General features: G+C 40.9%; 2 protein-coding genes across 2 annotated transcripts; one reads left to right on the top strand and one right to left on the bottom strand.

Annotated features, from left to right (window-relative positions):
- The first annotated feature begins 5,568 nt into the window (after positions 1-5,568).
- LOC132131438 (zona pellucida sperm-binding protein 4-like) lies at positions 5,569-7,727 on the top strand. The gene is made up of 8 exons (XM_059543458.1): positions 5,569-6,247; positions 6,317-6,504; positions 6,573-6,670; positions 6,742-6,899; positions 6,973-7,165; positions 7,238-7,385; positions 7,465-7,537; positions 7,616-7,727. Exons 1-8 carry the CDS (start codon positions 5,569-5,571, stop codon positions 7,690-7,692), a joined length of 1,614 nt encoding a protein of 537 aa, XP_059399441.1. The 3' UTR covers positions 7,693-7,727.
- Positions 7,728-10,990: 3,263 nt separating this feature from the next.
- On the bottom strand, positions 10,991-13,036 carry LOC132131494 (zona pellucida sperm-binding protein 3-like). Its single transcript, XM_059543535.1, has 8 exons — positions 12,487-13,036; positions 12,129-12,247; positions 11,942-12,045; positions 11,693-11,870; positions 11,480-11,597; positions 11,318-11,400; positions 11,165-11,256; positions 10,991-11,089 (listed from the first exon to the last, which is right to left on the bottom strand). Exons 1-8 carry the CDS (start codon positions 13,018-13,020, stop codon positions 11,010-11,012), a joined length of 1,308 nt encoding a protein of 435 aa, XP_059399518.1. The 5' UTR covers positions 13,021-13,036; the 3' UTR covers positions 10,991-11,009.
- Positions 13,037-14,040: the final 1,004 nt, after the last annotated feature.

The raw sequence follows: 14,040 nt of genomic DNA, 5'->3' as shown, positions 1-14,040 counted from the left end.
GGAATCAATGAGTTGACACTTCAGGTTCTCCTAGGACAAGGTGCTAAACAATCAAGAGTTTATCATGAGTTATTTATATTTTTAAAGGAAACAGGATTATTTAATAGGATTTAAAACTCCATTATGTGTAAATTTTATATGGATATATATATATATTTTTTTTTTTTTTTTTTTTTTTTTTTTTTTAAAGAGTAGATCTAGTTTAAACTTCCTTTCCAAATATGCGCTTCACACTCCATATCAGTAGGTGGCGGGAATGCACCTTTTAAGTTGGTTTGCCAACCGCCATTAAATCCTAGAAGAAGAAGAAGAAGAAGCTTCACTTTGTGGGTGGTGGGTGAGACTACGGTGGTGGCAGGTGGAGGTGTGGAGTGATGATGGAAGGAAGTAGCGTAGATTCCGGAAGTGATCCGGAAATGGAGGATGTGGATAGTGGAGGCGGCGAGAATGGAAGTAGTAAGTGGAGTGTAGTAGAAAATCGGAAAAGAAAGAAACAATCTTCAGAATCGGGTAGTGAGAAAGGAAATCTCCAGACTAGAAGAAGGAAAGAGGAATATAAGGTATTGTTGAAGTTTGTTGACTCTGTAAATGCGATTAATCCGTTGAAGCTGACGAAAACATTGAAAGAAATGATAGGGACAGTTGAAAGCATTACGACTTTGAGGGATGGCAATCTGTTGTTGTTTTGTAAAGACAGTAGGCAGCAAAAATCAGCTCTGGGTATAAAATCGATGATTGGACATAAGGTGTTGTGCTCGATACCGGAAGAAAAGAATTGGGTTAGAGGTGTTGTAACAGGGATTCCGACAGATGTCACGGAGGAGAAGATTAAAAGAAATATCACGGGAGCAGCAGTAAAGTTTGTTAAACGGCTCAAGTGTGTTAGAAATAACGAGAAGATGGATAGCCTCTCAGTAATGATAAACTTTGATGAAAATAAAATGCCAGAGAAAGTTTATTTAGGATTTGTAAGATATGCAGTAAGACCATACGTTCCTCCGCCGCTAAGATGTTATAAGTGTCAAAAATTCGGTCATGTAGCGGCAGTATGCAGAGGTAAGCAGAGATGTGCGCGGTGTGGAGGTGAACATGAGTACGGCAAATGTGGGCAAGGTGTAAATCCTAAATGCTGCAACTGTGGTGGGGATCATAGTGCAGGATACGGTGGTTGTCAGGTACGGAAAAAGGCAGTCAAGGTTCAAAATGTTAGAACGACAGAAGGAATAACATACGCTGAGGCATTGAAGAAAGTAAACCAGATTCCTAAAACAAATGAAAATATGAATGAAGAAATTCATTCAAAACAACAGAGTAAAGAACAAAGAGATGAAAAGGTAGTAGTGGATGATAAAGTGGCATTTGTAACATTTATCGCTGAAGTAGTGAACTGTTCAGCTCAAACTGAAAGCAGGACTGAAAGAATTAAAATCATTATCAGAGCTGCAGAAAAGTACTTGGATCTGGGGAATGTTACTGTTGACATGATAAATGAAAGGCTCAAGATTCCAACATTAAATAGTCAAGCAGTAAATAGTCAGACAACATGTGGTGGATCTTAATGGTGTTATATATTTTGCAATGGAATGCAAGAAGTTTGATTGCAAATGGACAGGAGTTTAAGAAATTTATAGCAGACCAAGAGAAAGGCCCAGATATTATATGTATACAGGAAACTTGGCTTAAGTCACAATATAACTTTCTAATACATGGATATACTACTATTCGGAGGGATAGACAACAAGGGAATGGAGGTGGAGTAGCTACTTTTATAAAGCAAGGAATCGGGTATAAAACAGTTGAGGTAGATGGGGAAGTAGAAGTTGTGGTGGTGGAAATATGGGAAGGATCAAGGTGTATTAGAGTAATTAATTTTTACAATCCATGTGATAGGTTAAGCAAGGATATTCTAGAAAGTATAGGAGGAAATGAAAGTCAAAAAATGGTGTGGTGTGGTGATTTTAACGCTCATAGTTCAATATGGGGAAGCGCAAAAACAGATTATAATGGTAAGATCATTGAAGATATGCTAGATTGGGGAAGATTAGTGTGCATTAATGATGGAAGTCATACTAGAATTGATTTGAATAAGGGAAGGCATTCGGTATTAGACTTGACAATAGTATCTGAAAGTTTAGCGAGTAAATGTGAATGGAAAGTACTAAAACAAAGTACTGTAGGAAGTGATCATTTTCCTATTTGCAGTAAAGTTGGAGTAGATATAGAACAAAGAGTGGGGGAAAGAATGCCTAGGTGGAGGTTCAAGTCAGCGGATTGGGATAAGTATAAGGAGTTATGTGGAAGCAAAATGAAGGACATTAGTAAATGTATAGAAGATGTTGATGTTTTTAATGATGAAATATGCAAGGTTCTTCAGAGTACAGCAGTAGAAGTAATAGGTAAGAGGAAGGCAGGCAGCAGGAAGAAAGTTATGCCATGGTGGAACGAGGAGTGTAGTGAGGCAACAAAAAGGAGAAATAAAGCACTCAAGAAGGTAAGAAGGTCACTTAATTATAATGATTTAATAAGTTATAAAAGGGCACAAGCTATAGTGAGAAGAGTCATTCGGACATCTAAAAGAAATTATTGGAGGGAATTTTGTAATAGAATAGGGGAAGACATTGAAATAAGTGAGTTATGGAATATGATACGAAAGATGGGAGGGATACAAAGAGGTTACAACATACCTGTATTAGAATATAATAATAGACAAATTATATCTGAAAGCGGTAAAGCAGAGGTATTTGCAGAAACATTCGTTAAAATTCATAGTAATTCGAATTTATCAGAGGATGCGAGGAAAACTAGGGACCAGATACTAAGTAAATATCCTCATTTATTGGAGGAAAAGGGACTTTCAGGAAGTACAATGGATTCAGAGTTTAATTTGTACGAATTGAAAAAAGCGCTTGCAGGGGTTAAGCAAACATCTCCAGGCAGAGATGACATTTGTTATGAGATGGTAAAACATTTATCAGAGACAGCATTAGAGACAATTTTGAGGCTTTTTAATAAGGTTTGGGAGTTAGGAAAGTTACCAAATGACTGGAAGCATGGTGTCATAGTGCCAATTCCAAAACCAGGCAAAGATCATACACAGCCAAATAATTATAGACCTATAGCTTTAACGTCTAATCTATGCAAAATAATGGAGCGTATGGTCATGAGTAGATTAGTATATGTCATTGAAAGGGATAATATTTTATCACCTTATCAAAGTGGATTTAGGAAAGGACGTAATACAATGGACTCAGTACTGTGCCTGGAATCTGAAATAAGAAAGGCTCAGGTAAATAAGGAAGCTTTAGTTGGGGTATTTTTTGATGTTGAAAAAGCTTATGACATGATGTGGAAAGAGGGACTTTTAATTAAGTTAGAAAAAATGGAAATTAAAGGAAGAATGTATAACTGGATCAGGGATTTCCTGTTTAACAGAACTATACAAGTAAGAGTAAGTACTGCTTTTTCTCAGATACACACAATAGAGAATGGAACACCTCAGGGAAGCGTTAGTAGTCCAATTCTGTTTAATATTATGATTAACGACATCTTTACAAAGGTTGATAGGGGCATTGGAAGATCTTTATATGCGGATGATGGAGCACTGTGGAAAAGAGGGCGTAATGTAAAGAATGTGGAAAGATGTTTGCAGAATGCCGTTAAAATGGTAGAAAATTGGGCAAATGAATGGGGATTTCGGTTTTCAGTAGATAAAACGCAGGTAATTTGTTTTGCAAAAAGGAAAAGTAACCCTACCATTAACATCAGATTGTATGGACAAGAAGTGAAGCAAACAGCAGTTGTGAGGTTTCTGGGTATATGGATGGATTTGAAATTGAATTTTAGTATGCATATCCAGAAACTGGTTGACAAATGCAAAAAAGCATTAAATATCATGAGGTGTTTAGCAGGAGTTGATTGGGGAGCATGTCGCCAGTCTCTTAAAATAATATATTGTGCTCTAATAAGATCAGCAATAGATTATGGCAGTATGGTATATTGCACTGCATCCAAAACACAACTCGTAAAAATAGAGGCAATTCAGTCACAAGCTTTGCGAGTTTGTTGTGGAGCGTTTAGATCCTCTCCAATAACAGCAGTGCAAGTAGAGATGGGTGTAATGCCTCAAGTAATTCGTAGGCTCAAGTTAAAGATGAGGTATTTTATAAGTATAAAGGGACACTTGGACAGTCACCCAGTTAAAATGGTGTTGGAGGATTGTTGGGAATATGGACATAAAAAGTTATCAAGTTTTGGATGGAAGGCCAGTGAGGAAGCCCGGAGAATGGGATTAAGTGACTTCAATGTTGCTCCTACTGTGGCTAGGTCAGCAATTCCTCCTTGGTTTTTCCCAATGCCTTTGATTGATACTCAATTGCTTAAAGAAAAGCATAACAATACAAATGGATTAGGAAATTTTAATATACAGCAATACATTGATCAAAGTTATTATAGTGCAGTTCAAATATACACTGATGGTTCAAAAGATCCAGAATCTGGGAAAACAGCAGTAGCGGTATATATTCCACTTTTTAACATTAGAATAGCAAAAAGAATATCAGATTATCTTTCAGTATTCTCTGCAGAAATTATTGCAATATGTCTAGCGCTTCAGTGGATAGAAGAAATCCAACCAACAAGGGTAGTGATATGTACAGATTCTTTATCCGCACTAAATAGCTTGGAAAGTGGAACATCATCAGCAAGGCAAGACATGATAAATGAAGTAATGCAGAGTCTTTACAGAACAAGACAGTATGGACTTCTGGTGAATCTTGTATGGGTTCCATCGCATATGGGTGTGAAAGGAAATGAGGAGGCTGATAATCAGGCTAAACAGGCATTAAATCATTCACAAATTGACATTGAAGTGGCATTAAGTAAAACAGAAATTAAAGTGATAATAGCTAAACAAATACAGGAAATTTGGCAGAAAGAATGGAATGAAGGAAAGAAAGGTAGACATTTTTACTGCATTCAAGGAAAAGTTGGGTCAGAGAGAAGAAGATTCGGAAACCGGAAAGAGGATGTTTTAATAACAAGAATGCGTATTGGACATTGTTTATTAAATCAAAGCTTACAAAGAATTGGTAAACATGAGAATGGAAATTGTGACAAATGTGGGTTAGTTGAAAATATAGAGCATGTCCTTTTAGAATGCGAAGCTTATGAAAGAGAGCGGTCCCAGTTAAGACATGCTTTAAGAAGTGTAGGAATCAATGAGTTGACACTTCAGGTTCTCCTAGGACAAGGTGCTAAACAATCAAGAGTTTATCATGAGTTATTTATATTTTTAAAGGAAACAGGATTATTTAATAGGATTTAAAACTCCATTATGTGTAAATTTTATATGGATATATATATATAATTTTTTTTTTTTTTTTTTTTTTTTTTTTTTTTTTTTTTTTTTAAAGAGTAGATCTAGTTTAAACTTCCTTTCCAAATATGCGCTTCACACTCCATATCAGTAGGTGGCGGGAATGCACCTTTTAAGTTGGTTTGCCAACCGCCATTAAATCCTAGAAGAAGAAGAAGAAGAAGAAGCTTCACTTTGTGTTTAGCTGTTGAACAATGGCTGGAAGTTGGTGTTTGGCTCAGATTTTGGTGGTCTGTGCTTTCTGCCATGCTGTTCCACAGTGGAGTAAATCGCTTCAGGATGCTCTGATGATCCAGCAAACTGACCAGCAGTTTCAGCTCCAGAAGCCAGTTCAACAGCTAACTAACCAGCAGTTTCCGCCTCGGAAACCAGTTCAACAGCTAACTAACCAGCAATTTCCGCTCCAAAAGCCTGTTCCACAACTACCTACACCGCAGTTTCCGCTTCAGAAGCCAGTTCAACAGCTAACTAACCAGCAATTTCCGCTTCAGAAGCCAGTTCCACAACAACCTAAGCCGCAGTTTCCGCTTCAGAAGCCAGTTCCACAACAACCTAAGCTGCAGTTTCCGCTTCAGAAGCCAGTTCTACAACAACCTAAGCCGCAGTTTCCGCTTCAGAAGCCAGTTCCACAACAACCTAAGCTGCAGTTTCCGCTTCAGAAGCCAGTTCCACAACAACCTAAGCCGCAGTTTCCGATTCAGAAGCCAGTTAAACAGCAGTTTCAGAAGCCAGTAGTGCAGGCAGAGCCCCTTGATAAATGTGCTGTAGCTGATTCTGAGCAGATCCAATGTGGTCTACCTGGGATCAGTGGTGCTGAGTGTGAAGCTATCAACTGCTGCTTTAACGGACAGCAGTGTTTCTATGGGAGGGCAGGTAAGCGTTCTCCATCTTATTCTGTTCGTGTTAAACTGTTTCTCTGAATTTAACCTGCTCTTGTTCTAGTGACTGTCCAGTGTATTAGAGATGGTCAGTTTGTGGTAGTGGTGTCTCGAGACGTTACCTTGCCTCGACTGAGTCTGGATTCGGTTCATCTACTGGGTGGAAACGACCCACCTTGTGCTCCTGTGGGGTCTACACCTTCCTTTGCTATATACCAGTTCCCTGTGACCGCATGTGGCACGAGCGTGATGGTTAGCAGCTGCTACTGGTTTTATTCTGCATCGCTTGGACTGGATGCTGACACCGTTTCTATTCACAGGAGGACGGTGGATATGTGGTGTATGAAAACAGAATGACCTCATCGTATGAAGTGGGGATTGGACCATATGGTTCCATCACAAGGGACAGTCATTTTGAGTAGGTGATCCATGACTTGGTGTGACCACTAATCCCTGATAAATGCTACAAGCTCGCTGTGTGTCGTCCAGGTTTCTCTTCCAGTGTAGATATTCGGGAACTTCCGTGGAAGCTCTGGTTGTGGAGGTCAACTCTGTTCCTCCACCTCCACCAGTAGCTGCTCCTGGACCTCTCAGGGTGGAGCTCAGACTGGCCAATGGCCAATGTGTCACCAAAGGCTGTGCTGAAGGTAAGGTCTTGTCCTGTGTCTGCCTAAAGCCTTTCAAACTGGAGTCTGGTTAAACCCCAGTGTTGTTCCTCAGGGGATGAGGCCTACACGTCCTACTACAGTGACGCTGATTATCCCATCACACAAGTCCTGCGAGAGCCTGTGTATGTTGAGGTGCACATTATGGAGAGGACTGACCCCAACATTGTCCTGATGCTGGGACGTTGTTGGACTACTTCAACCCCCAGTCCACTCAGTCTCCCCCAGTGGGACCTTCTGATCGACGGGTGAGTGTACAGCCAATCTTCATCCAGTTAGTCTGCTGGGAGACCCTTTCTAACCTTCTCTTTTGTCTTCAGATGCCCTTACCAGGACGACCGCTATCTGACCACACTGGTTCCAGTGACTGGATCGTCTGGTCTTCAGTTCCCAACCCACTACAAGCGCTTTGCTGTGAAGATGTTCACATTTGTAGATCCAGCCTCACTGGCTGCTCTGCAGGAAACCGTATGCCCCCCTTTACTTGAACATTTGTGTATTTACTACTTGTGGATTCTATGACTTGAGCCTCTTTCTTCCCTGTCAGATCTTCATCCACTGCAGTACAGAGGTGTGCCATCCATCATCTGGCTCTTGTGAGCAAAGCTGCACCAGGAAACGTGAGTTCTTGCTTTCTCTCGACAAGAGGAACTGAGCATTTTAGAAGTGCGTTCTCACTTCTAACACTTCTCTTTCAGGAAGAGACACTCGTATCAAGGCTGTCTCTGGGGAGCAGACTGTGGTTTCTAGTGGAGAAGTTACTCTGGTCATGTAAATCTAGTGTTTTTAATAAACCGTGCAGAACCCCGAGGTATCTCCTTGTCTATTGTTTTGGTTTCGGCAGAATCCGGGATTACATGCCTCTTCCCAGTTGTGTTTTCCTCCCAAAAGGTTGTGAAACCTTGGTTTAATAGTGTAAGGTTGTGCATTCCTTTATCCATCCTCCAGTTGTTAACCTGGGGCAGCACAAGGTTCCCCTTTTTTAATTTGTCTTCCAAACAGTAGTTTGGTTCCCGATATTCACAATATAAAGTTATGTGGATTACTTGCGGCTTTTGTTTTAAATCCAACTCAAATTGCTGAGCTCAAGTTTTAAATGGAAATCAATTCTTGACTGTCTTGAAGCAAACACGAAACCGTGTCAATTGTCCTCAAGTCAAAGTAATGATATTAAAGGGATCCTCCTCCCCAAAATGAAAATTGTGTCACTAATCACTTACCCCCGTGTTGTTCCAAACCTGTAGAAACTTCATTCGTCTTTGGGACACAATTTAACCCCTTACTTGTCACCCCCCATTTTCAGCATGGAGACATGAATGACATGCCCAAAATTAAAAGGTTGCTGCTAAGGAGTCTTTCTTACTAGATACATAATCAACATCTGTTCACAAAGCTGACACCTCAAAGTTTACTGTTCAGGAATCAGAATTACTCAGACGGTTATAATCGAGATATATGTAAGCTCAAACATGTCAGTAAAAATATTAAAAACCTATTTAAAAGTGATGTAGGATATGATTTTAGATACATAATGAAGCTAAAGCCACAAGTCTACTAATACTTCATTTTGATATTTCAGAATATAATCTCACAAAGTGTGAATTTTATGAAGCCTTTTCTAAGACCGTGTCATGTGTGTTTTTAGAGAAGGCTAGTAAAATTGATTTATGACTCCTGGAATGCGATCGTCTCTTGTTTGGACCGGCAAAACTGCCCCATTCATGATTCTATTGTTGTTACGAAATGAGCCTTTCACACATGGGCCAGGTATGACACAAGATCCTGATTCTTCATTTATCATTATTCCAGTATACATTTACCCCACTATTATCAAAAGCCTTACTATAAAAATACAACAAAACATTTTCTTACAACTTTTGACAAAATGATTACAAAATGCATTATGAAGAAGAACTGCACCTGCTATGTAGCTGCATTAGAGCTAAAGTTAGCATCAAGCTACATAAGACTATTCATGAAAATTAACCGATTGTTTGTAATAACCTCCTTTTGCGATCACATGTGGAATTTTACTGCTGTAAAAATATGCTATTTATAGCCTTTTACGTCACTGCACAAGTTAGCATTTCAGATGTACATTTTTAATATTGTTATAAAAACGCCCAAAATCACATACCAACCATTAACTAACGTAATCGTGTGTTTATTATTTGGATATTTCATGGGTACAGAGGTTTCTCTGTGTTGTTGTGGTCAGGTATCAACACAGAAGTGTACAGGAAATGCATCATGGGTAGGATGGGGCGGGATATGATGCACAGTTATGATGGACAAGACACGGGCGAATCCGGTCTCTGTCAGCGCGCACACGGAAGACTACTCACACAGAGACAGGGCTGGGAGCGGATCATTATCATCAGATTGCGAAAATCAGTGGAAAATGATTAGAAATGAGGATTCTGACTGAAGAAATATGAAGTAAATATATCTCGGTGTATATGCAACTTTTGACTATAAACCCTATTTGACGCTTTTCAGTGAATCTATGAGAACACAAACCACTGCAGACGTGACTGAATATGAATGCTTGGTGAATTTCTATTCTAATAATGACTCCTATTTATTTTGTACTCCTGACATAAATGACGGTCACTGCAACAATGTTTTATCAAAACATTGGTCAAATATCGAAGCTAGAGTCTTTAAACTTTCAACTGATGCACAGTTTCTCCAGGTCAAGTGAGAGAGTGATGTTTAACGTGCTGTGAAAGTAAAACAATAATCTGGGGCCGGTGACTATCCTTGACAGCAAAGGGGTTAAAGATATTTTGGATGAAAACCGGGAGGCCTGTGACCATCCCATATACTGCCAAGGTCCAGAAAAGTACCATCGGAATTACCCATCTGCCATCAGTGGATGAACCGTAACGTTAGGAAGCGATGAGAACACTTTGTACACAAATGAAACCAAGACTTTATTCAACAGATGGTCTCCCCTGTCTCTCCCCACATCACCCTAGTGCCATTTTGAAAAACACCCGCTGAACACAAACGGTATATGCTATTGTGAGCCGCAACAAGTACGCGCGGTTCTCTTTCAAATCAAAGCGTAAATTTACGTAGAAAACATATGCTTGTGGCGCGGCTGACACAGAAGAACGTACACAGTCTGACTACTCCGATGATGCTTTTCTGGACCTTGACAGTGCATTTTACTTGGCAGCCTGTGGGCCAGTCACAAGCCTCCTGGTTTTCATCCAAAATAAGTTGAGTTCCGAAGATGAACGAAGCTCTTATGGGTTCGGAACGACTTGGGGGCAAGTGATGACGATCTTCATTTTGGGGTGGAGTATCCCTTTAGTATTGAAACCGCCCAAGATGTTGCACAAGTGACAAACCAACAGTTTTCAAAAAAGGTCATTCACTGAGAGTCCAAACATTAGTTCTATTTGGGTGTCATTTCGTCAATGATTTTTCAGAATTCTAACGGACCTGCTACTGCACAAAAAACCCCTTACGTCAGTACAGGTTCTGCAAGTTTGGCACACCAAATACTAAACTGAACTTAAGCGATGCCTGCAGTTTTCCTAAAATGTAAAGCCTATAAATAACCCATCTGAAGGTGGAAAATGTTGTGCCAGTGTTGATCCTGGGAGTGCGCTTCTATTGTACATGGATTTAAAAAGCATGAGAGATGTCAACAAAGAGCATTAGGAAACTAATTTAACTGATCAAACCTATTTGGGGGGGGGGGTGCAAGGAGGAAATTAAACTGCTCATTTGAAGTTACCAACATGAAGAAAATCAAGTTCACTGCATAAGATGCACGCAAAAATCTGCACTGCTTCATGGAAGTGGACAGTCACACAGAACTCTTTCGGCACAAGTGCCAATTAACAGAATTCCCTTTACAGCATCATGGGCAATGTATTCCACATTTACAGTACTCCTAAAAAAGGGAGCTCACAGCAGGTCCCTTTAAAAGGTTTATTAACTTCCCTAACGAGAAAAGGGAGCCTTTCCTTCTGGCAAGAGAATAGGTACAGTAGGACTACCCACTTCCTCGCACAAAATCAATTGGTTAAACTAGACAAGAAAAACGGAAACAAGAATAAGTTTGCTCCCCCACATTTATTGAAGACCAGCTAAAGTCTTCTTGTGCTCTTGAACCACTACAGGACCGAGCGAGGCCTTCCCTTCCCACTGAAGGCCTAGAAAAAGCAGACACCAAAGTTAAGTGCTTGAAGGGTACCAAGCAAAAACCAAGCTTAAAAGCACCTTCCTACCTCCAAAAGGAGAAGCAGCAGTTCCACCATCAGGACCACATGTTGAGTCACAGCAACCACAAACCTGGTTGTTCCCATCAGCAGCAAGCCACCTGCAATACGAAAAATCAGACATGGCACCTTTATTTGTATTCGTAAGTGGCATGAACATACCCATTGGCAAAGGAACAGGATTTGTGGAGCGCGTCACTAGGTGCAGAAGCAAGAGTGGCCTTCAGAACACACGTCATGTAGATCTGCAAGAGACACCACGGGTAAGGGGACACAAACCACAGCAAATGGGAGAGGTCATTCTCCAACACTCATTATACATACAGAAGGACTGGATCCCCCCTGGAACATGAAGGCCTCCAGCTGGAACCGGATTTTGTCTTCCTGGGATCGAGGCATGAAGCGCGAGCTGGAAGCGGTGACCTTGGCATCCACAAGACATCTAAGGAGTAAAAAGTAGTTGTCAGGGACAAAGTGGTTACAAGGAGCAAACTCGAGAACAAGTCAACTCTGCAGCATCTGGTGACATGAACACACCCATGATTCTCAATGAACAAATATCTCGGAAGGGCGTTCACATCAGGTACTTGGGTGGCCACACAGCTGTCCACAAACACACGCAGAGGGACGTGGTTGTATACCTTCACAGATGCCTCAACATTAATAACGTCACCCAGGAAGTAAGAGTTTGAAGGCCTCTCATAGGACCAGTCATCTGCAAGAGGGAAGAACTGCTTAGGCACAGCCTCGTTCAGAAGGCAGAAGGTCTAGAGAAACTGCACAAACCAGTCATGAGCTTCAGGGAGAACACCAAGACTTCTTCACCAGCCTCCGTTGAGGCATAAGGGATCCAAGTTGGCTTCAAGGCACTACTGCTGACATTTTGAAACCTGCAGTTCAAGAAGTGACCAATTAAATGGGCTTCCAGTTCCACCACTGCAAGTAATGCCACAAGTCACAAAAGGTCGCTTACCTTTGATAGTGGCATTGAACTCCAATAACTGCACCACCTGCACGGGTAATCGGAGTGCCAGCAAACGCCTCAGGAGTGTAGGTAAGGGCAAAGGTGTAGACAAGCTCATCCTTGGTCATCTATAGGAGACTGACGTTGTTACCAAGAGGGTTCTCCGAAAAAAAGAACCCATTCCAAAAGGCATCTTAGCAAGTCCTGCCATAACACTTGGTTACCCGAGTAAGCAGTTATTAAGAGTCTTTCCCACTATAAGAGAACCGTCCCATGGATGGTTCCCTGAATCTAGAACGTCGATACCAAAACAAGGGCCTATTTTTAGTAGGGTTCAATAAATCTAGTAACACTTAACAGCTCTTACCATCAAGACACTGTTGCAGTCCTGCAGTTCATTCTCAAAGAAGAGCACCTTAGAGCCTGGGACCAAGCCGACAACAGGACATCCTCCCAGAGTCAGACCAGATGGCTGGATCAGTTCACCATTGCTAAACAAGTCCTGCTGTACCTCCACATGAATCCGGTTCTCACCGCATTGAATAGCTACACTACTGGGGGTCACAGGTTGCCTCAAATGGAAATCCACCGCCATCTCACTCGGCACTTCTGGAACAACGGGGAACCTCCAGTCCAAAGGCTTCACTGGACCCTGCAACACCTGCTTCTCCTGAAGACCAAGAGGCTCTTGTGCAAATCCTCTGTAGTCGAGACTCTGAAACGGAGAGGCCTTCTGCAAAGTGTTCCCGAGCACTTGAGAAGAAACAGGCACTCTGGAAGCTGGATACGATTGATGCTTCTTGCTTTTTGGACTTTGACTGGAACTCAAACTTCCAAAAGCATTCTTCAGATCAAACACCACAAGCACAACCAGCACTAACACACATTGCAAAAGACCCATGCTGACAAACGTTAACACAATACCCACCAGTGCTCGTCTTTGCCATTAAGTACAGCTTTGAATTTAAGCGGCTCCTCCCCTTTCAGCTTGATTGATTACCTTTGGACCTCCAAAGGTCTCTGGACCTGTAATTAACAAATGAGAACGTTCTGGAATGTCACTAGCCAATGGAAGGCTTGATAAGGATCTGAGATTTTCATCTACACGTATTCACAATTTTACAATTAAAGTTTGACAGTGTGTCTATGATAGACAAAGAATGTCATTAAAAAAGCGCCTGGTATGACTCAAATAATAGAGAATATTCATAAAAATCTCTCTCTTTTTTTAAGACTTTTTAGTTTATCATTGGCAAAGATTTTGAAAAATGTAGAATTACATCAGTTGCTCCCCAATGAATCCTCTGCAGTGAATGGGTGGCATCAGAACGGAAGTCCAAAGAGCTATTATAAATATCAAAATAATCCACAAGTAATTCACATCAATTACGGTCTTGTGAAGGGAAAGGCTGTGTGTTTATAAGAAACAAATCCATCGTTGAGAAAATCAGATTATTGCTTCTGGCCAAAATATGAGCTCATAATCCCAGTTAAAGGTGCCATAGAATGCATTGATACAATATTTTAAATTAGATCTACATAAAAGGTACGTGGCTTGGGTATGGGCAAAAATTCTCTGGAATGGTTTTACATGTCCATTTACAACCCTGGGATTTGTCCCTAGAATTATTTGGAAGGGTCATGAACAATAAGGTTGAGCTCTGCTCTGATTGGCTGTTTCACAGCGCGGATCTCTTCTGTCCAGCGTGGACGATGGCGAGATTAGGCATCCAACCTGATATGTTTGAGCCTGTATCAGACGAAGATAAAGATTTGGAAAGAATGTTTAGCGTCCGCTTGAACGAGGCTTGAGAGAGTTGTCAGTGAAGATGTGGACGCAGCCTCTGTGTTGCTTTTATAAGCGTTTTTTCTCAATAAGAATTGAATCTTGAGATCCAATGAGAATCACCCAGTTGTTAAG

This window comes from Carassius carassius, chromosome 48 (genome assembly GCF_963082965.1).
Source record: "Carassius carassius chromosome 48, fCarCar2.1, whole genome shotgun sequence".
NCBI classification, from domain to species: Eukaryota; Metazoa; Chordata; class Actinopteri; order Cypriniformes; family Cyprinidae; genus Carassius; species Carassius carassius.
The sequence above is the reverse complement of the archived record's forward strand: the minus strand, read 5'-3'. Positions and strand labels throughout refer to the sequence as shown.

Bases quoted from the DNA above. Each gene is read 5' to 3' on its own strand.
- LOC132131438 (XM_059543458.1), top strand. From the start codon at position 5,569: ATGGCTGGAAGTTGGTGTTTGGCTCAGATTTTGGTGGTCTGTGCTTTC. The intron at 6,248-6,316 runs GTAAGCGTTCTC...CTCTTGTTCTAG, and splicing joins GTGTTTCTATGGGAGGGCAG to TGACTGTCCAGTGTATTAGA. The intron at 7,538-7,615 runs GTGAGTTCTTGC...CTTCTCTTTCAG, and splicing joins GCAAAGCTGCACCAGGAAAC to GAAGAGACACTCGTATCAAG.
- LOC132131494 (XM_059543535.1), bottom strand. From the start codon at position 13,020: ATGGGTCTTTTGCAATGTGTGTTAGTGCTGGTTGTGCTTGTGGTGTTT. The intron at 12,046-12,128 runs GTAAGCGACCTT...CTTGAACTGCAG, and splicing joins GTTCAATGCCACTATCAAAG to GTTTCAAAATGTCAGCAGTA. The intron at 11,090-11,164 runs GTAGGAAGGTGC...TGCTTTTTCTAG, and splicing joins TGCTGCTTCTCCTTTTGGAG to GCCTTCAGTGGGAAGGGAAG.